At 46.1% G+C, this 21496-nt stretch overlaps 5 protein-coding genes across 5 annotated transcripts; 3 read left to right on the top strand and 2 right to left on the bottom strand.

The window, feature by feature from the left end:
• Window positions 1-423: 423 nt before the first annotated feature.
• N7474_010645 (putative glutamyl-tRNA(Gln) amidotransferase subunit A) lies at window positions 424-2442 on the top strand (the record flags this gene model as incomplete). Its single annotated transcript, XM_057202055.1, has 7 exons — window positions 424-723; window positions 791-889; window positions 950-1023; window positions 1079-1178; window positions 1235-1656; window positions 1720-1843; window positions 1894-2442. Coding segments are annotated over 7 exons (1668 nt in total), but the record flags the coding sequence as incomplete, so codon positions are not given.
• A 9770-nt stretch (window positions 2443-12212) lies between these two features.
• N7474_010644 (T6SS phospholipase effector Tle1-like catalytic domain-containing protein) lies at window positions 12213-13668 on the bottom strand (the record flags this gene model as incomplete). Its single annotated transcript, XM_057202054.1, has 2 exons — window positions 12213-13584; window positions 13631-13668. 2 exons carry the CDS (start codon window positions 13666-13668, stop codon window positions 12213-12215), a joined length of 1410 nt encoding a protein of 469 aa, XP_057048325.1.
• An 842-nt stretch (window positions 13669-14510) lies between these two features.
• Window positions 14511-16550, bottom strand: N7474_010643 (amidase; the record flags this gene model as incomplete). Its single annotated transcript, XM_057202053.1, has 1 exon — window positions 14511-16550. The coding sequence occupies one exon, from the start codon at window positions 16548-16550 to the stop codon at window positions 14511-14513; it is 2040 nt and encodes a 679-aa protein (XP_057048324.1).
• Window positions 16551-17973: 1423 nt separating this feature from the next.
• Window positions 17974-18903, top strand: N7474_010642 (agmatine deiminase family protein; the record flags this gene model as incomplete). The annotated part of the gene is made up of 1 exon (XM_057202052.1): window positions 17974-18903. One exon carries the CDS (start codon window positions 17974-17976, stop codon window positions 18901-18903), a length of 930 nt encoding a protein of 309 aa, XP_057048323.1.
• Window positions 18904-19785: 882 nt separating this feature from the next.
• N7474_010641 (uncharacterized protein) lies at window positions 19786-21432 on the top strand (the record flags this gene model as incomplete). Its single annotated transcript, XM_057202051.1, has 1 exon — window positions 19786-21432. One exon carries the CDS (start codon window positions 19786-19788, stop codon window positions 21430-21432), a length of 1647 nt encoding a protein of 548 aa, XP_057048322.1.
• Between the last annotated feature and the right edge of the window lie 64 nt (window positions 21433-21496).

Below are 21496 nucleotides of genomic sequence, written 5' to 3'. Positions count from 1 at the left end.
ATTAATTGTCTTTATTCATGATTACAATGAGAGACCAAGTTATTCCCCAGTGGAGTAACATTTTCTCATCATGCAGCAAACGGACTCTTCTTTGGGTTCAACAATAATGTGCCATTTGACGTGATCAACATTAGCATAAGAGTGGGTTGCCGAGCGTAGATAACAACGGAATTTCTCCGCAGATATCGTCAACTAACTAGCCTATGATAAGACAAGCCTAAACCACCGCGATTAGATGCGGGGCTATCCGCTCGGTAGTGAGGTTATGTATTCTAGCTCCGAGATAGGAGCAGCTTGGTGCTTGGCGGTGCGGGGACTGGGGAGAAGCTCACACGAGACTAGTAATATAAACTCTTTGAGTATCCCACTTCCCTCTTGACTTCACTTTACTCAACACCTGTACCTGCCGCCCTGTCCTAAGAACGCACAACATCTACAATCAACATGGCTCTCCAGAATTGGGAATTGAAAGCCCAGAAAGGTAGAGACATCTTACAAAACTCCGTTCCAAAACAATGGCTTCTCCCCGCCGATAAGCTCCCGCCCGCAACGCAGAAGAACGTCACGGACTTTGCACGGCAGAGCGGACTGCTTAGTGAGCGCGAGCTCAGTATCACCGAGATGTCTGCCACAGCACTGGTGGTGGAGATGGGGAAAGGCAGTCTCACGGCCGAGGAAGTGGTAATCGCATTCTTGAAGAGGGCCGTTCTGGGGCATCAGCTGGTGAATTGCCCTCAAATTGTTTGCCTTTTAATGGCACGACGCTGACACTTTCGTGTTCCCCATACAGCTGAATTTTGCGACGGAGTTTATGGCTGATGAAGCTATTGCTCGCGCTAAAGAATTGGATGCTTATTATCAGAAGACGGGGAAATTGGTTGGCCCTCTGGTGAGTTCATCCTATTTGTAGTGTGATATTCGGAGAACTAATTATACAACCTACGCACAGCATGGCATCCCTATTAGTGTCAAAGAGCATATCGGCTTCAAGAACCGCACCTGCAATACGGGATATGTCTCTTGGTATGCGGTGTTTATGAGAGGAAAAGAGAAAGAGGAGCTGACAACAACACCACAGGATCGACAAGGTTACTACAGAAGATGCGATGCTAGTGCAGTTGCTTGCGAACGCAGGAGCCATATTCCACGTGCGAACAAACCAACCACAGTCCCTGATGGTAAGTTCTAATCTGGTGTTTCTTTCGTCATGTAACCCTAGACTAAAATCCAACAGCACCTTTGCTGCAGCAACAACATCACTGGCCAGACTCTCAACCCGCACAACCGCGAACTTACCCCCGGCGGCTCGTCAGGCGGCGAAGGCGCCTCAATGGGCTTCTGCTGTGCGCCACTAGGTATTGGTACAGATATCGGCGGGTCGATCCGATGCCCTGCGGCGTTTTGCGGCGTTTATGGGTTCCGGCCCACAACACTGCGCAACCCGCTCGTAGGCATTAAGGTTGCTGCGGTGGGCCAGGAGTCTATCCGCGGTGTCGTGGGACCGCTAGCAAGTCGCTCTTTGGAGGATCTGGAACTATTCCAGCGCGTTGTACTGGACCAGGAGCCTTGGGATGTCGATACGTCCTTGGTCCCACTTCCGTGGAAGAGGGTGGTTCCGAGCAAGGATATTACTATTGCTATTATGTGGGATGATGGGTAATTTACACCACTGTCCTACAACTTCGTTTTCTGTTCTTTGAACTAACATATTACATACAGCTGTGTCCGACCTCATCCGCCCGTCACCCGAGCTCTACGCCATGCGCGAGACAAGTTGGTAGCAGCTGGTATTAAAGTGGTGGACTGGGAACCATACAAACACGACCATGGCTGGGAAATCATAGTGAGTTTTATCCTTTTAGTTCTTCACACTCGAGCTGAAAATGATATCAGTCGGCCCTTTACTACCCCGATGCGGCCACGCTCCAACACAAACAACTCCAAGCAAGCGGGGAGCCCGCCCGCCCACTAAGCGAATGGTCCTTCTCCTACAGCAAAGGCAAGACCCTCACGCATCACGAGACATGGGCCCTCCAAGAGGCGCGGGATATCTACCGCGACGAATACCACGCACTTCTCAAACGGCGCAGCGTAGACTTCATTCTTAGTCCTGCCTATCCAGCCGCGGCCGCTGTGTTAGGAGAGTCGCATTACTGGAACTACACGGCTATCTGGAACGTGCTTGACCTGCCAGCTGCCGTTTTCCCCTCCGGGCTGGTTGTTGATAGTGAGTTGGACAAACTAACGGCCCAGGATGCGAAGTATATACCACGAAGCGAGATAGATGAGAGGGAGTGGAAAAAGTACCAGAGCCCTGACAGGTATGAGAAGGCGCCTGTGGCGCTGCAGATTGCTGGGAGACATTTCAAGGACGAGGAGACTCTGGCTGCAGCTAGAGTTGTTGAGGAGGTTGTGAATGGTTTGACGTTATCAAAACTTTAGTTTGGTAGATCACTGGGCGCAGCTTTCGACGAAGCCTTGAATTGCAAAAGCACCGAGTTTACAGGGTGGTTTGAAATCGGTTTCTCCGCTATATCGGGTTACCTTCCGCTCCTTAAGCACCGTTAAATATTGTTTTTACAATTAGGTTTCGACTAAACTAGCTAACTAGGCGCTCCCTAATTATCGAGGGTAAAAAACAAATATAAAACCTATAATAAGCGCTAAACTAGACTCTTGATAATATATATTGACTACGAAGGATATAATTTAATAGAGCTTTCCCCGGCTCCCAATACGGTCTAGTGCTCCAATAGTAAAGGCTTGTAAGCCTTAGGCGAAGCGGCAAATCTACAACCCGAGGAGCAAGTACAAGAAACTTCACGTTGCTCAGCTTCATCCAAAAACCAGTCCATTCATCGAAAAGAGATGGACGTCCTGTTGACGGAACGACGATGAAGTCCAGGGAAAACTATTTACTTCTGTTCTGGGTTAACAGGAATTTTGAATTCAAGTATTCGAAGATTCAACTTTTATACATTCGAGAGCGCATATAATCAATGGTTACCGTACGAGCCTTATTAAGCATAGTGCGTTTCAAATTGTGTATCTATGTGAATAAAGTGGTGAAATAGATTTTGAGATGTGCTATAGGCTTTTTTTACTTCGTGGGGTAAGGCACCTGCCAACCCGTATTTATTCCTTGGATATTGGTGATCCGTGCTAACACTACGAGCAGAGCCACTTCGAGGTTAATTTTCTTAAAATTCGAAATATTTCTTTCACTTGCCTTTATATTCACGCTGGACTTGTGTATGCTTTTGGCTATGCTTGTGTTCGGAGACTTTCTTGGTTTGATGGGGTTCCTGAACGAAGGGAGACGCTTGCCTGCGGTCTGCAAGTCGCTTCTATTTTTCGCAGCTTTCCTTGGAACTTTGGGGAATATCAGATTTTACCCAAAATTTCTACGCTGCGAATGGCAAAACGTGGCCGACAGATATACCGTGTCCCCAGCTGTGGAAGGACGAGTCCCCTGCCCTTGCATTTTGAAATGACCTCAGTCTTGCAATTCTGATTTATATTCCGTCGGATCTAGATACAATACCTAGGGATATTGCTAATTTTCCTTTACCGAGGATGAAGCAAACAGGAAAAAGTTGCGACGGAAGCATGGAATGAGGTCAAAATTCCTTTGGTAGTACTGAGAGCTTTCTGGAGAGTGGAGGGTGGATGCCACCTGAGGCGCGTAATGCCGAGACTAGTATATAGAGATATCAAATTCATCCAGCAGAAAAAAGCACCATCTTTTAGAGGCATAAATACGTCTTTTCAAGTATACGGTTGCATATTGCTTCTAGTGTGATCGACCTGATGATTCGTGACCGTCCACCTTTAATGGATGGGCTTTCATCCTACAGCCGCAAATTAGAACGACTCCTGATAATTGCTCGCTTACTGCAGTCATCAACCTCTGGCATTCGGAATGTGGTAAGATCACTGCTGCATATCATATCATAGTAATTTAGGGCGTAAGTTTAGCTAGATTCGGTGCCATGGATCACTGCGCTCCTAGTAGTCAGTTGTCTACGAAGACGTATGATGGGAGTGTTGGACGTGGGGCACCGAGCTAGGATTGGTCTAGCTATGACAGGTATAAACAGAGACCTATCTTTATACAATAATCCGGTATTTCTACGGTACAAGGTGAGAACCTGGTGGGGTCCTTGGTCTATTCTAAAAGTAGATTAGCGTTACTTCGCATGAAGGTTCGAAAAACAATCTAAGAGTGTATGTAGGTAGTGACAGCGATTTCTGGAAGTACTATATCGTGGTTCCCAGAAACAAAATCCTTGCATTCTGACATTCCCTATTGTAAAATATTTGGAAAATGATAGCCTTTTTTATCTTGGGTGGCATTGGCATGTCACATACCTTTCCCCCTTAAGGGCGTAAGCGGAGATGTCGACGAAGTATCAAAGAAATGTCAAAAGACGGAGGGAGATAACAGGGGGAGGAAAGGGGAGGACTGCTCTATGCCGGGTATATCGGTTATAAATGATTGCTTCTTCCTCCCTCTAATGCCAAGCGAACCTTCTTGCTAAAGTCCATTGATGAACTTTGCCGGTCTAAACAAGACTACCTAAGAAAGCACTTGTTAACTTCGCTTGTTTCATCATGGCCTGGAACAAGGGAAAGCCACTAGCCCTAAACTTGGGCTCGGAAATGCCACAAGCTGCAACTTCAGCGGTGCTATACTTTACCCGCTGTTTCTTGTGCTGGGCTGCTGTACAGCTCGTTGTCACCATCCAGACCGTTTACGAAAGCATAAGTGTGTTTCTCTTATCTTTCACTATATGTCGGCTGTGTGCAATTAGTGTGCTTCTTCCTTTTTATATTTTACAAGTCTCGTCTCGTCTTCTTCCAACCGTTCTCAGAAATATCCGGTGTCTTATCTTGCCATGGAATAAGCTCATCGAAGACACTGAAGCATCTAGGAGACAAGGGGCGATGCAGGCACAACTTCAGCTAGAAGGAAAGTATATTTTCCGAGATGATGAGATTGTTAGAGTCGACCGATCTGAGAAGCAGTGGATGAATGATATTCTATGGCATGAAAATACCGAAGAGTTTCTTGTCTGTGGCGCAAGAGTGAGATTCGTTCATTTAAGGCCAGCTACGGTCGATAGCGGTCGGAATGGATGCTTGCCGAAGAGGCCCATCGTATTTCTACATGGAAGTCGGAGCTGGAGCTATATGTGGAGAAAGGTATGTTAGAATTTGTTACTCCAATTTGTTTAGGTGATACTAGGTCTAGGTGGACAATAGTGATTACATGCTAAACTGTGAGAAGTGCTAATGTTTACCTACCTATATATAGATTATGACCAAACTTCTCGAAGAGGGCCATGAGCTTTACGCCCTTGATTGGCTCGGCCATGGACGAAGCGACAAACCTACGCACCGAGATTCTATTACATTTGAGCTTCACATGCGGACATTAAGTGCCTTTGTCAACCATGTGCAACTCAGAGACGCCATACTGGTAGCACATAGTTGGGGTGGGTAAGTAAAATTTTCTTTACCATCCGTATAGCAAGCCTATACTTCTCTCATACTTCGTCCCCTATCGCCTCTTTTTTTTGGGAAAAGGTAGTAACGACACTTCAGGTGTGTGGCTCTATGCTCTATGCCTCATCTCCCCTCGTCATCATGCAGTGGCCTCTTCCTCATTAATTCATTCTTTCCGCATCAACCTCACGAGATTAGTCGAAACTGTTGTCTTCTCTACGGAGTCTGGTTTCTCTTGACTAGAGTCTTAAATGGTTATGTATCTGAATCCACTATCGTGCGATTCATATCTCCAGAAATTTTGGAGAGAGATGTTGAAGCCTACGGCGCACCTTACCAGCACCTACCTGCGAACGCTAGAACTAGCGTCGAGCTGTTTGCACATATGGGCACTGGAATACCGCGCTTTGTTATGAAAAATCTTCGTGAGACCCCGCTGTGGAAGATATGTGAAGCTATTTGTGGTCCAAGAAACTTTAGTGACTTGAACGCGCTGGCGCTTCTATCAGAAAGGGGTGACAATGCGAGACGTTACTGGCAAATGAAAGGAAAAGATGATCTGAATACGGCCACAGAGAGCAGGCTAAAGAGCGTTGTGGTATTTGGAGAGCGTGATCCATTGGTGAAAGATTACAAAGAGACCCTTGTGCATGTCATTGGCAAGAATAACATGGCGGACTGGGCACCAGATGGTATCTGGCTCCAAAATGCAGGTCACTACCCCATGGAAGATAAGCCAGAGGATGTTGCGCAATTGATAGCTAGATTCGCCTGATGTTTCAATCAGGATAGCTTGGCGCCCCTGATGGCATGAGGCAACCGTTCGCGATAACGCTTTTTCTTTCGGAGTTGCATCCAGGAGCTTCACGGTCTAATATTGAATAAAAGTATGTGAGATAGCTTGGAATGTCTTACAACTCCCGCAACAAGGGACAGAAGCACGTAGATTTCATCTGTAAGAGGCCCCTGGCTTAAAGAGAAAAACAAACACTGACAAACTTTTGACAAGAATACCGAGTAGCTGCGCCATTTTAGTCTACGACAATATGTGACCGGTACCATTTTAACGGTTCGTTTCTTGCGTGCCTCTGTCAAACTTCAGACGGAATGGGAATTTGGAACCTTGCAGATGTCATATTACAAGCGAAGGGGCTCAATTCCTGATATGGCACATGCCACTCTTCCGCAGAAATCTGGCGTATAGTATTTTTTTTATTTTTTATTTTTATTTTTATTTTTTGACAGCTGAACTCGTATTTATTTTTGACAAGAAATATGGAGTTTTCCAATTTTGTTAGTCATCATGATAAGCTCTATAGAAAAAGTGAAAGGTTAGCTGTCCGTTGTATACGGCGCGTGCGCTGCGGTCCACTCATTGTGGCTATACATTCCAATCTTACGCCACGTTACGAAAATTGTTATCCGTGTAGTGCAGTTCCGGAAATAAGCTCGACTCAAGTCACTAACTTGGAGCTGAAATCGGCAACACAACAAATCAGATTCGCCTTCCTCTCTTTGTCTAGACTAGACGGCGTGACATTAGAAGGCGTTGGATAGTGTCCACGACTCGCATCTGCATAGCCCAGCTAGCAGTCCAAATGCGCACTTTACGCTTAGCCGCGCTCATGAACTGTATATTCAAGGATATGCCACCTGTGTTTGTCTTACAAGCGTCTACCTTTCTCTCTCCTATTCCACTGTCACAAGAGAGGTTGAGTCTTCTCCTACGGAATCCACGATAAAAAATGTACTGCGATGACGCCGTCCTGGAAGAAGGACCATTGATAAATGTCGATTACCTTTCGCACGTATGGACGGAAGGGGATATTTGGATGACAAGGAGATATGTGCTCAGGGAGAAAAGAGCTTTGAGGAACAGCACCAGACTGGAGAATGCACTATGGAGGACGTGGATGAAGCGACAACAGCAGCTGAACACTGTGTCATCCGACAGTGTGAATTGGTTAGTCGATTCTGAGTCGGATCGGATTGCAGTCAACTCAATTTTTAACAATTCGGTTTTAGGGCGAAGGATAGTGACGTTACCTGGCTCTATGGGCCATGGAAGTCCATTGAGCCTTCACCTACTGCATATCCGATGAAATTGCACACACCCTGTCAAAGCTCATGGCCATCGGTCACCAAATCAGCGCTGAAACGAAGGACAACACAGCTATCCTTCACATTCTGCATAGCGCAGGCGACTGAACGGCCGGCAATTCGACCCCTTGGCCTTGAGGAAGACGTTCTCAGAACTGGTGGCGCTGGAGCATGGCTCAGATTACTATGTCCCGAATGCCTGCTATCGCATATGGCTGTATTCATTATTCGCTACATAACCGAGCGGTCCAGGTATATCTGGGCTCAGTTTCCGTCAAAGAAACGCACAAAAGTCCAATTTAGCCTGGAGGTTCGGCAGTGCGTCGCTATCAATTCGAAAACCAACAATAACGCAACCCAGAGCGACGAAGTCTCCTTCCCGCAGAATCCCACATTTAAAGATGCTCTCGACATCCCAGTGGGATATTATCCTTCCATGGACAGAAGCTTATCTTGCGAAAAGATGCAGGGACAGACTATCAAACTATTACCATCTACTGAACTCAAATCATCTCACGCGCCCATCGAGCCCCACCGAGGAGCTAATGACGCGGATATCGAAAAACATTTTCTTCCTCTAGACGATTTCGAAGAGAAACTTCGGAGTCGTCCAGCTTCTGCAAACTTGAGAAACGAGCCACTGAGGTCACTCCCTTCAACTCCTCGTGTTCTCTGTTATCTTTACCGGAACTCCAAAACGATAGCGATCTGTATGCGTGTGTCACTGCACATGAAACGGTGTCGCCATGCCCCTGTTTTTCCTTCATCCACCTACTTATAAGCTAGCTTTCACGTGATCCACTGGGCTTCCCATGGCTTGGTGTGCTCTGAGCCAATTGAACAGAAGGAGCTGTGAGACTATGTGCGTAAACGGTCCGTTTGGTAACCGTGCGGTAATCGCATGAAAGATATCGCCTTTAATCTATTCTGAGTTGTCATTTGATCTATCCTTCTGGGTTCAGGCACACGAATGAAACGGTGCGCTCTGCCCATTCCCTCGCTGCAGACAGGTCTGATAGCACTTCCGCATAGCAGCCTGCACATAAAGCGAGCTACATCGGGCGAATGAATTAATGATAATCATAATAATAATAAACGGTGTCGCACAGCTTTCGTTGCAACGCCGTAGACTGAGCAGCGGCGCGCCTTGATGAAAGTAGCGGGATCTACTCTTCGGTAGCTTACCACGATGCCTGGAGGATAAACCAGATAGTTGTAGACGGTGCAAGGGCGTGGAAACCCCAGCTCAAGCTTGTCAAAGCGGCCATCGCATTCGTAGAAGTCAGCAAATGGTTGACGATCAAGGGATACAGGATGGATCGAAATCAATTTGAAGTCTCTCAATGGCTGTTGAAGGTTGTTGGTCGCTACTAGTAGGTGTTGATGGGTGTTTATAGAAGACACGTGCTGATAGAAGGAAGTTCGTCTAGGAACATGTGATGAACAGAACCACATAGGTTATCTGGGTACACCTCTCAATCCAGAACCTTATTCTCTTTGCATAAGTTAGTCCCTCACAAAATTTAATGTTGTTGATAGGAGACTAAGTATTGTTGATAGGGGATTCAATATGATCCAAACACCAAAGTTACTATTTCATCAACCTTGTCTAGAAGGCGAATAGCAAATAAACTGTTTATGTTATCCTACTCCTAAGCGTCGAAGAAAAGAGTTAGAAGAACTAGGTTGTGACTGAACCCTATTAAATGTTGTTAATTAGTCAACGGTCGTGTAGCTCAGTTTGTATGACAACCGATTGCCGCTAGCTACGGATTGCTTCTCTCTGTTGTTTGCTATTAATAGACATCCACACTAGTTCAGAGACAAGGAATGTCTATTACTAATAGTGCTTTTGAACAGAGGTACTTGACAAGTGCTATAGCTCTATTTGGCCGTTCTTGGCCCCTATAATCCATCCTTAGCGGAGAATTGCATACGTCTATAACGCACTCCTATGTGATATATTCGTAACGTCTACAGAATTACTAGGCTTAATTAGGTAACAATCAAAGAAGTATATTATATATACCTCAAGTTTTTAATCTAGAAGAAACAAAGCAATCTTGTGAGTTATAACAACCCCGCCTCACTTCTCACTACTATAAGCGTTTAATACATTCCTAAATACAGGATCTCTATATTTAATAACCGAAGCTTCTTCAATTCTCTATGAAGAAGCTTATACGAGAGATTTACTCTTAATCAATATCTAGTAATAAATCTAGTAAGCAATCCGATGCCGTTATCTCTTAGACCTCAAACCTCGTAGAGATTCACTAATAGGGGTATTTTCAACTAGCCCCTAACACTCTAGTTATAGTAAGAACTCGAAAAGTAGAAGACACAAACGGCACTTAGTACAAGTGGCGAAAGAACGGTCTCGGCGCTATAAGGCGCAATCACTAGGAACCTAAGTTTAGCGAGAAGATCGGAGTCTATTAGATTAGTATAAGCGTCTTCCGATAGAAGTCGACTAGCTAAATCGATAAGTAGAGGAAATAATATATAGAAAGGAGAAAATGTAGCAAGATGTTTATACTAAGGTCGTAACCATAGCGTAAATAATGTTGAAAAAGCTTAAGACTTGGAATAGCCTCCTAGTGTTAGCTTAAACTATCCTTAACTAAGTGAGTTATCCATTTAAAGTAGTATAAGCCAGGCTACATATGTGATGCTTGCCTCATGATTTAACATAGTGCTAGTTTACTTTGTTCTTACAGCAATTTTCGAAATCAGTTATACCTCTGCACTCTTACAAATTGATTCCCAAACCCTAATCTGAAACGTGCTAGTCTTGATATGGTATGGCCGGCGATCCTCCACTTCCCAGAATAGACACTGTATTTTACAATGACGAAGGTGAAACCTGGAAGGGTATATTTTACACGAAACCGCCAAACACACGCTACGTCCGTGTTCCTCCTTCCCTGCTACCCAGCTCTTAGGCAACATTCTTCATCCATCGCTTTTGAGCGTTGTCTAAGCTTATCTGAGGCTGCATCATATAGTATGGCTCCTAGGCTCCCCCTCTGGAAGCTTCATCTCATTCGTGATATGATAGAGAGCCGGTCCCTCACCACATCTCAAATGGCAGAAGAAGCTGAATGTAGCAAGCTTACAATCATCAATATTCGTAGAAACTTGCGGCAGTTTGAAAAAGTCTACGCACCCCTAACTCGAATCGGTCGGAAACGGACCGTAACACCGCTAATGATAGAAGCCCTCTGCGACTACCTATCTGAGAAGCCTGGCCTCTACCTGGATGAAATGGCTGTTTTCCTCTGGGATGAGTTCTAGTCCCTAGTCACAACCTCTAGCATTCGAAGAGCCCTTGTCGCTCAAGGTTGGTTTAAAAAGACTGCGCGGCAACGTGCTAGGGAGCAAAATGCCGACTTGAGAGACTATTATCTGCACAATCTTTCTGAATTTCAATTATATCACTTGGTTTACGTTGACGAATCAGGGTGTGATAAAAGGATTGGCTTCAGACGAATAGGGTGGTCCCCACTTAGCAAGGCTCCTGTGCAAGTAACATAGTTCCACCGTGATCAGCGATATCAGATACTGCCTGCGTATGCCTAAAATGGGATCGTTCTCTCACGTGTCTTCCGCGGTTCAACGGATGCCGAGGTGTTTGCGGACTTTATTACTGAGCTTCTCTAGTATTGCGGAAGATTGCTAGAGCCTAAATCTGTTTTGGTTATGGACAATGCATCGTTCCATCACTCAGAGCGGGTTGTATAGTTGTATGAGGACGCAGGGGTGAAACTGGTCTATCTGCTGCCCTATTCGCCGGACCTCAATCCCATCGAAGAGCTTTTCGCTGAGCTCAAAAGCTTCATCAAACGTAATTGGGCTGCTATGAAAGAGATCCCGAGCGAGGATTTGATACCTTCCTCCAATGGTGTATGAAGGTAGTCGGTGCAAAACAAGCGAGCGCTATAGGTCATTTTCGGCATGCAGGCTTGAGAATCGAAGAAGACTCATTGAATTACTACGTACAGTATGCAGACGACCACCACTCTCCGACCACTGGACAGGAAAGGGAGAAAAGACGTAAGTCCGTCACGAAATGGATGCTCGGCGAGCGAGATGCACAGCTAGATGCTAAATAGAGCTCTTCTAGTCATAATCACTCTAGCGTAGCATCTTTAATTTGATGCGATGCGATTAGTCTTCTTGCCACCTAGGCCTTTACTATTGGCTGTACCCAATGGGAAAAAAGCAGTATCAAAAGACATACCACATGAGGTGTCTAGTGACCCACGTGGAAGAGGGTGGTTTTCTAGACTCGCATAATGATGTGCCGGAAGCAATCCGAGAAGAAGTATAAATGGAAGAGCAGGGAGACTTGAGAAAGACAAGCGCAAAGTCGGTCCCGTCCTCGTGCCTGGAGAACCTTACCCTCCTATCAACATGAGCAATTTATGTTAGTTGTTCTTGGCTTGATTCCCGAAGCCATATCACGGTCAACTATTTTAGAGCCAAAATTGTCCAATCCATTTCGTTAAATGGAAGTTTGTTTTGATATGAGAGCTGCCCTCGGACTATATTATCCACCGTATGAATATAGAAGCGAAGCGAAGCAAAGCTTTGATCCTTGATCAGAGAGGGCCCAGTGATTCCGGATCAGGCAGGAAGCCAATGGTCCTGATGAAATTGTCATCGCCAATGGCCTCCTTAAAGTAAATGTCCCTGTCTAACCAGCTGCGTAGTATGGTTGTTCCATAATGGAAAGTGATGTCTCCCGGTACAGGATGAGGAAGCATTGGAGGCCGGATACACTGCCATTGGTGTGGTTGAAATTTTGTGACTCTGTAATTCTTGAGTGCGAAACACTCCGCCGGCGCTCGAAGATTAGGTTGCGTGGCCCTCCAAAAGTATGGAAAGCGCGATAAGAATCTCGCCATTCCTTTTGACTGGCATGGAGGCAGCACACCTAATTCTGGTAGCAGCCTCACCTTGATATGCATTAACTCATTACCACCGAAGTCTGTGCCCGACGACGTGTCAAGATTTTCGTCATCAAATGGTGTCACAGAGCCATTCCGTTGGTGCTTGTCATCGTCTCTTCCACGAAGCAGTCCCGGTTTGCGCACAGTCGAGCCGGCAAGCCGCCAGGCCGATGATCTTCCTCCCATAGAATTGTGAACCCTCGTCCGTCTAATGGAAACCTGTTCACTGTACGTCCGCTCCGGTGCACGGGACTCTGGGGCTGGGCTATTGCCAACATCCTCAGATTCATCTGATATTTCCAATTCAGGTGCCAAAGGATCGTCTATTTCGTTCCTTTGAGACATTCGAAAATTAGGTACCTTGACATCAAGGATCCGTCCATTGTCAGTCTGTTCCCAGATCGTTTTTCTATCGAAAGAGAGTAAACGGGACAGCTGCGTAATCATCCAGATCAACGATATATTGGGGTAGCCGCAGTTCTGGTACCCGCCACCAACATCGCTATGAGATCCCAAGAACCAGCATTGCTTCAAAACCTGCTTAGGCGTCGATTTTGCCCACAATATTGGCTTAAATTTTAAGCGAAACTCATCCAGTGCCAGGGCTTGGTAGGCGTATTCGATGTTGTTGCACAAGTTGGAGTTGACGGAAACAAATCTCGGCTTGTTAGCAACTGGCCAGCCTATCGCGGCTCCAGTATCCCAGACAGCACAGGCCTTGATAGTAACATTGGACCGGAGGCGATTCGAGCCCAGCGTCTGACAATAATCCTTCAATTTTGCTTCTGCCTGGCCGCGGTTTTCATCATTTGTTGAATCTGTCACCTTCTGCCACAATCCATAGACAGCTCGCACAATGTTATCGGTAGGCCGGGCCAGGCAGCCAACGTCGTTGATCAAGCTAGCAACATATCTCACGGTGAAAGCGCCCCGTGAGAAACCTATCAGGTAGATTTGATCGTTGTCATCCCTATAGTGGCTGCAGAGGTAGCTATAGCCCTCGCGAATGTTTTGACCAATCCTGTTTATATTTAATCAGTAGATGACTTTTTTTGGATTAAGTCCACCCAGTGTCAGATACCTTTCCCGCTTGCCGCATCACCATATCTGGCTGATGTGCCAGCACCAATGCCTCGAATGTATTTTTTCATCTGCGCATACCGTTGGTTGTCGACATATTACAGGAGGAAACGGAAGCAGTACAGGCCGTAGACAGTGTACAACCAAGGAAAAGAAACGTGGGAGAAGAGCCGATCCAAGCTGAGTTTCTGACTTAATCTTAGCACACCTTTCAGTAAAATTGTAATCCAATTTTACTGAACTTCTCTGTATCCCACGAAGTGGAGCTATAGTTTGATATGTCAGGGCTTGTCCACAGGTACGCGGTTTCTGCGTCCCACGAAACGACCCACACTAGTAACCTTTCCCTGCCCGGAAGGAACGAAATGATAGATCTACCTAAATGGTTCTCCCCGACAAAAATACGAGTCATGAGTTTGGGTCTCATTCTGACCAAGGAAAGCCACCTCTCACTTATTAACTTTACTTGCGCAAACGCCTCCGGAAGCGCAAGTCACATCTTACTCGTATTCAAGACTCTGTTAATGCTTTGGGTACAGTCGAGACTAGCTTATTCCGTCCCAAACATGATCCCCATTCGCCGAGGGCCTCGAAACATCATCGCCTTCATCTTCGAGCATGTGATGACAAACAGCGATTACTACGGGCTCGTGGATCCGTTGTTGAGCAGTCTCACTGCTACAGAGGTCTCGGTTGTGGCGCACCTTCTAGAAATCACGAATAACTTCGTTTAAGCGAAACGGTATTTGGACCCGCTCAGGGACTTTGATCCTACTCTGACCATATTCGAAACTCTCGTCAATAAGCATCGGATTCTTATATCTTATCCTTGGAGACAACGTCTAATGTCAATATGTCAAGACCTTTTTAAGAGATAACCAGCTCTGCAGCTGAGAGACCAGCGGTTGTGCGGCAAACAACCACACAAATCGTGCGCACCAACAATGGGCTTGTCCATCGCTTCCAAGACATCTCGCGAGTCGATACTGGGTAACAAAGCTCGATCTTCCAATTCTCGTCATTAACGGAGACCTCTTGGGACACGCCATTGATGTAGCAAGACATATTTTGGAGCTCGGAGTTCTTTAGATCCATCGTACCCTGCACTTGAAGATGAACTTGCGATCCTCTGATTTCTTTGCTCCTCATACTGACTGTCATGGAAGGTAACGCCAACTTTGCAAAATCTCCGTCGTAACTTTGAGTTGTAGGCCTTAGATCAATGAAGTCAGAGCTGAGAGCCGGCACCAATGGTGGCTTTTGGCGGTTTCGAGTTGCTGCTTCAAAAGCGTATCCGAACTTCAGAAGAGCGTTGTCATTGTAAGCCTTTCCAGCGAAAGTCAAATTGACAGGCATTTTGATATCCCCCATGATTCCCATCGGAATGGAGACGGTTGGAACACCCAAATGGCGGATTGCCAGATTGCCGTTTGAATACAAAACTCCGTTCCTCCAAGCCAGCCGGGATCCCTCGGTGTCAACATCCGCATTCGAGGGTCCTGCATCACCGTTTGCTGGAAAGACCACTGCGTCCAAATTTTTGGTTACCATCCAGTCTTCCAATGTCTGCTTTCTTGCATGTTCCAACGCCTGTAAGGCTTGTTCCATGCCTGGGAGCTCAAACATAGAGGCTGGCTTCTTTGATGGATAATTCACCAAATCGAGCCAACTCAATTGATTGTCTGCTTCGTCTTCTCCCTGTAACGTCCCAGGTTCAAGTGGAAAGATCATATGAGGATCGACTTGCGACAAAGACTGGCAGTTAGATTGGCCATTGGCAATCAAGAAGTCATCCCAGACATGAGCTATAAGTTCACAGCGTTCAGTTTTGAGCCATCGCTCTGGTAGCCCCTCAATATTTGCCCACTGATCAGTGGTTGGGTCGCAGGCTTCGTATGTCGTTACAAGAGGAAAGTCATCAACTTCCACAACGGTTGCACCGCATGATTCCAGACTTTGTTTGGCAGTCTCCCACAGCTTGATCACGGAAGGTCGAATTGATATAGGCACAGGACCTTCCGCCCCCAAGTACATGGAAGGTATTGCGAGCCGCTTTCCTTTTAAAGATTTTTCATCTTTAAGCGCCATAAAAGAATCGGGTCGAGTTTGGTCAGCCGTGGGTAGCGGAACAAAGGGCTGTTCGTTCCAAAAGTCTCCAGTTGATTTCGAAACATTCACTGCGAGAACATCGAGAACGCGAAGCATGTCGTCCATTGTCCGCGTGAGAGGAACTAGTACATCGCACGTTGGATATAAGGGGAATACCCCTTCTAGCGAAAGGAGACCTCTTGACGGAGTATACGCAACGAGCGAGTTATTTGACGCAGGAGATCTTCCAGAGGACACAGTTTCTGTGCCTAAACCGAAAGCTGCAAAACTAGCTGCCGTTGCCGTGGCAGAACCGTTTGACGAACCAGATGCGTAGGCTGCGGTTAGATAGTTGAGATTGTATGGGCTTTCTGCCCGACCATAGCAACCACGCTGCATTCCCCCATTGGCCATCGCGGGCATGTTTGTCCTACCAAGGACAATGGCGCCAGCAGCTCTCAACTGCTTGACGCATGTTGCATCATCTGTTGCAACAAGGTTTTCGAAAGCTGGTGAGCCAGCGGCAACTGTCATTCCCTTGACTTTGATATTATCCTTCACTAAGAATGGAATGCCTTCAAGAGGTCTGGGAGAGTTCCCCATAGCCCTACGAGCATCTGATGCAGCAGCTTCTTCAAAGACGGAAGCGTTGAGGATCGGAATAGCGCTAAGTTTGATTCCAGCCGCATCGTAAGTGCTGATACGTCGAATATACCGCACAACCAATTCAACGCTTGTAATGTGCCTTAAGGAAAGTGCCGATAAAATGTCCGAGATGCTTGCATCAAGAATACTCATGTACTCTTCTCTTTCCGCCATGGTCTGCATATGATAAATTATTATTTATCTTGACAACAAATTACAGAGAAGGACTTACTCTTTCCTTTTTTTTAAGGATTCAAGGGGGGAAATGAGATGAAGGCCAGGGAGTTTGGATGCGTCTTTGCACAATAAAACGCGTGAGAGGTTAATAGACATGGGTGTTCCGCAGTATATATAGCCGAGTAGATAATACTGGCCCGCTCTTGGCTAGGCACAGTACTCTCAGCCGAAAAGAAAAAACCAAAGTCAGTCGGAAACTGACTAAAGAGAATGTTACGTCACTCTTCTCCAATTGACAACTTATGCCTTGAGAAACCGAGTAGATTACATCCGGCTCGGTGAGAAAAGAACAGGGCTGACACCCTACGGATGTCGTTTCTCTGCGGAGTACTCGAGTTGCCTTCCCCTTTCGGCTTGTCTACCCAGGTGACTGATCCTGACCCTAGACGCTAATCCTGGTTCAAACTCTGACTTTGCCCTCAAACTAACCATTAAATTTTCATAACATTCGGAGGTATTAATTGGGTAGAATAGGAGATACCAAAGTTCCATGTAGTTGATCCAGGTCGCAAGTTGTCGCTATTGGTTCACTTATTCGGACGATCCGGGGGCAGTGGAGATCCCTGAAATCGAGAAGGATAGACCCCAAGGTGTTGTAAACTGGACAATTCTTAATTGTCTGCTATTGTCAAGCTGCTTGGACTTTCCTTCAGAGGTTTAAGGCGATTCGAGGTGGCTCAAGCTGCAAATATCTGAACTCGCGGGAGAATAATCTGATTGGCTTGAGATATCTACCCCGGTTTTTGGCCGAGCGGACAAAAGTCCGCTGTTGGGTTTCGCCCCGGTCTCAGTATCCACTATTATCTAAGGATCGATTTCAAGATAACCATGTGTCATGAGAGAAAATCGCGCTTTCGCAGCCCGCGGACTCCGAAAAGCAATCTCATGAGCTAGCAAGGGAATAGTTTGGACAACGAGGTATTTCTCGCTGCCAGTGACAATTAATTTTAATCACTTCAACCAAATTCCTATATATATATATATATTATCCCTTCCTAATACCATCCAATGGCTTGAACCACAAACTCACAAAGAGAAAACGTCGAGCCACCCTTGATATTGGTTTCGGTCTGACACCATTTGCTTTCTTTCCGCAACAATGACCGCCAAGTCAGTGAATGTTCAAGAATGTCCACGAATGTTGAAATATGAAACTAATAGATTCTTTGCAAGGTTTAAATATCCGGCTGAAACTGCTCGCCATATTGCGACAATACTCGGGTTTCCCTCCAAATGCTCATTGCCCCCTGTCCACTATCACAATGCATGCCAGGAAATATCTCAACTGGCTAAGTTAATATCCACATTTGAGCCAGTGCGTCTGTACACGAAGCCTGAAGATGTCAAATTGGCACAATCAATGATTAGCAACAAGGACTGCGGCTCCTTTGGGGTCGACATCATTCCATTTGACACCAACCATCTCTGGGTTCGCGATACAGCGCCAGTATACGTTATTGGTAATGATTCAAGCCCAGAAAACAAAAACAAGCGGTTAGCGATCAATTTCAGGTTCCACGAATGGGGCAACAAAATCCCTCCGGAGCACGGATCAGAGATCGACTACGAGTGGCCAAACTTGGGTGAAGATGAGATTCGAAAAAATGCAACTTTCGCCAAACGGGTGATTGAAAACGACATCCACCCTTTCCCAGCGACCTGTATCGAATCAAAAGTTCGTTTGGAAGGAGGCGCTATAGTTTGTGATGGCGACGGTACACTGATTGCCAGTGAGAGCAGCATCATTGACAACGAAAGAAATCCTGGACTGTCTAAGCAGGCTATCGAAGAAGAGCTGAGCAGCTTGCTTGGAGTTGAGAAGTTTATCTGGTTTCCGGGATTTAAAGACCTGGATGTCACAGATGTTCATGCAGACGCGGAAGTGCAGTTTATTCGGCCTGGTGTTGTTGTTCTCTCTCGGCCTCATGAATCTGCCCCGAAAGAATGGTGGGATGTCTACGAGCAAGTGAAAAGAGCGCTCACACTTGAGAAAGATGCAAAATGTCGCCAATTTCAAATTCACACAATCGATGAGCCCGACCCGAAGTTTACAAAGAATTCAAAGCATGAGGATCCTGCCACCAACTATGTGAACTTCTATTTTGTCAATGGAGGGCTGATTATCCCTGCCTTTGGGGATCCACAAAAGGACATACAAGCACTGAAGACCATGAAGGAACTGTGCCCTGATCGAATTGTCACGCAACTACATGTCAATGCTCTTCCTCTGAATGGTGGCGTTATACATTGCTCCACCCAGCCTGTCGTTGATATCAGCGGCGGTTTCTGAAAGGTAGTCCAGATAGCCAGCATCAAATCCAATGGAGATAAAATTATCCACCGCTTTGGTTTTGTGATATGAGTTCTAGACTGAGCACTTGTCGCTTGTGTATTCATCATAATACCAAATCTGGGGGCATTACAGTAGAATGTCGGCGCGATTACGTAATTGACAGTCAGATTAAGGAAAGTTCCTAGCGCTACTCGGATCCATTAACCTTGAATTCGAGAGCTGTTGTCTCTCCCGACACAACAGCGGAGAAAAGTCCGCTCGGGCAGAAAAAGTTTAAGAATACCCGCGAAGGGAAAGAGAAACCTATGCAATAGGATAGGTAGGCATAAACAGGCAACAAGCTCTAAGCTTTGGCTTCATCAATAACAAGCCAGGTCTTTCTGATACCATTGCAACAAAACTCAAAATCAAGCCGTCATGATTGATCATCTTAAAACCTATAGTAAGATTATGGTCGTGTTCTCTTTCCTCATTGAGGTATCGGCTTGCCCCTAAGATACGACCAGGATTCGAGTCGGCAACCAATTAAGAGTCTGTCGTAAAATTCGACCCATTATTCACATATTCATCACTATCAATTCATGTTCCGGATACCCCGCATCTCCGCGACCCGCCGCTGGGCTCCGAAGGCTAAGGTTCCAGTGTGGCCCAGAAAACTGGAATCGTTAAATTTTATTCGCTGCAAGGCCACCTTATCTTTTTTTTTTTTTTTTTTTTTTTTTTTTTTTTTCAATCAAACTGAGAGCATGGTTAACAAGTGAGCAAAAGCGTTATAATTGGAAAAGAATATAAATATTCCATATCGCTCTTCTTACTTCGTAGGAAAAGTCTCCGCGGTTCTGTTTCTTGTTTGATCTCTTTGGCACCAGCTCGTTTAACATGGATCTGGAACAGCCTCTCAAGCCGAGCCTATCTGATCAAGATGTACAAGATGCGCAAGATCTTGCTATGCTGGGGCATAGCCAAGCCTTAACTCGGAAATTCGATATGTGGAGCATGCTTTCTCTCACATTCTGCGTCCTGGGTATGCATTTGTTCATGATCTGCCTTATTCATTCGTGGCTGATTCAAAGTCCAGGAACCTATTATGTTTTCGCACAGGATCTCAGTGAAGGCTTGACAAATGGTGGCTCTATCTCTATCCTCTGGGGAATGATAGTTGTCACCGCATGCAACATCTGCATTGCGCTTTCTTTGGGCGAATTGACAAGCAGCATGCCAACAGCCCTTGGACAGGCGTACTGGGTATATCGACTCTGGAAAACACCCACTGGCCGTTTCGTTTCCTACATGTGTGCCTGGATAAATACATTTGGCTGGTGGACTGCGGCAGCCTCTCTGAATGCGTTCTTGGCAGAATTTCTGCTAGAGATTAAGACCATGTTTGACCCGACCTGGGAGCCCACTGGCTGGGTCAATTTCATGGTGTACGTTGGTGTCACATTTCTCTTGACCGCCATCAATGTTGTTGGTTGTCGCAAGGAGCAGGTACTTCCATGGTTGAACAATTTTGTTGCAATCTGGTACATCGGCATGTTTGTCGTTCTTTCCCTGGCCCTGCTAATATCAGTGGGGATCAAAAGCGACTTGTCTTTTCAATCCCCGGCCTTTGTTTTTGGGAAATGGAACAACAATACCGGCTGGAGTGATGGGGTGGTATGGTTTACAGGGATGGTACAAGCAGCATATGGATTAACTGCATTTGATTCGGTTATCCATATGGTGGAAGAAATCCCAGCGCCTCGCCAGAATGTTCCTCGTATCATTTGGATGGCAGTACTTTTTGGTGCAGTAACAGGCTTCATCTTCATGATCGTATGCCTTTTCTGCATTCAAGATTTGGGTAACCTCCTGCGTGCTCCTTTACCATTCATTGACCTCGTTCGGGAGACTGTTGGCCTCGAAGGGGGTGCTACACTTATTGCTCTCTTTACCTTCAACGGAATAGGACAGGGCGTCAGTGTTGTTACCACCAGCTCACGTCTAACTTGGGGATTCGCTCGCGATGGCGGCTTGCCAAGATACTTGAGCTATGTTGATCCTGTGTGGAAAGCTCCCATTCGCGCTTTATGGGCCCAGGGCATTTTGATCAGCCTTGTGGGTGTCCTATATCTCTTTTCCGACACAGTGCTTCAAGCTATATTGAGTGTGAGCACTATCGCTTTGAACATTTCTTATGCGATACCTATTGTGACTCTGCTATTTACTGGGCGTGACCAAATGCCACCATCCCTCTACGACCTTGGCCGTTGGGGCCTCGCCCTCAACTGGATCAGCATAATTTACTGCATTATTACGACTGTCTTCTTTCTCTTTCCTTACACCCCCAATCCCACTCCGAGTGACATGAATTACGCAATCGCAGTCCTTGGAGTCATGCTCATTGCTTCTGTGACATTCTGGGTTATCAAAGGGAGCCAAACATATCTGCAGACCGAAGATGCCATGGCTCAGATTCTCCAGGCACAGCAGCTGGAGCTTACCGAGGAGCTTCCAAGAGAAAGACAGGACGGAAAGAAAAGGTAGAGGCTACCTCTGCTATCCTTAGCCAGTCATAACTTGATACAATGTGTTTTGCCTTCTAATTTAG

This window comes from Penicillium riverlandense (genome assembly GCF_028828495.1).
Source record: "Penicillium riverlandense strain IBT 135883 chromosome Unknown utg000009l_segment0_segment0, whole genome shotgun sequence".
NCBI classification, from domain to species: Eukaryota; Fungi; Ascomycota; class Eurotiomycetes; order Eurotiales; family Aspergillaceae; genus Penicillium; species Penicillium riverlandense.
Note: the sequence above shows the minus strand (reverse complement) of the source record. Positions and strands in the feature narration are given on the sequence as shown.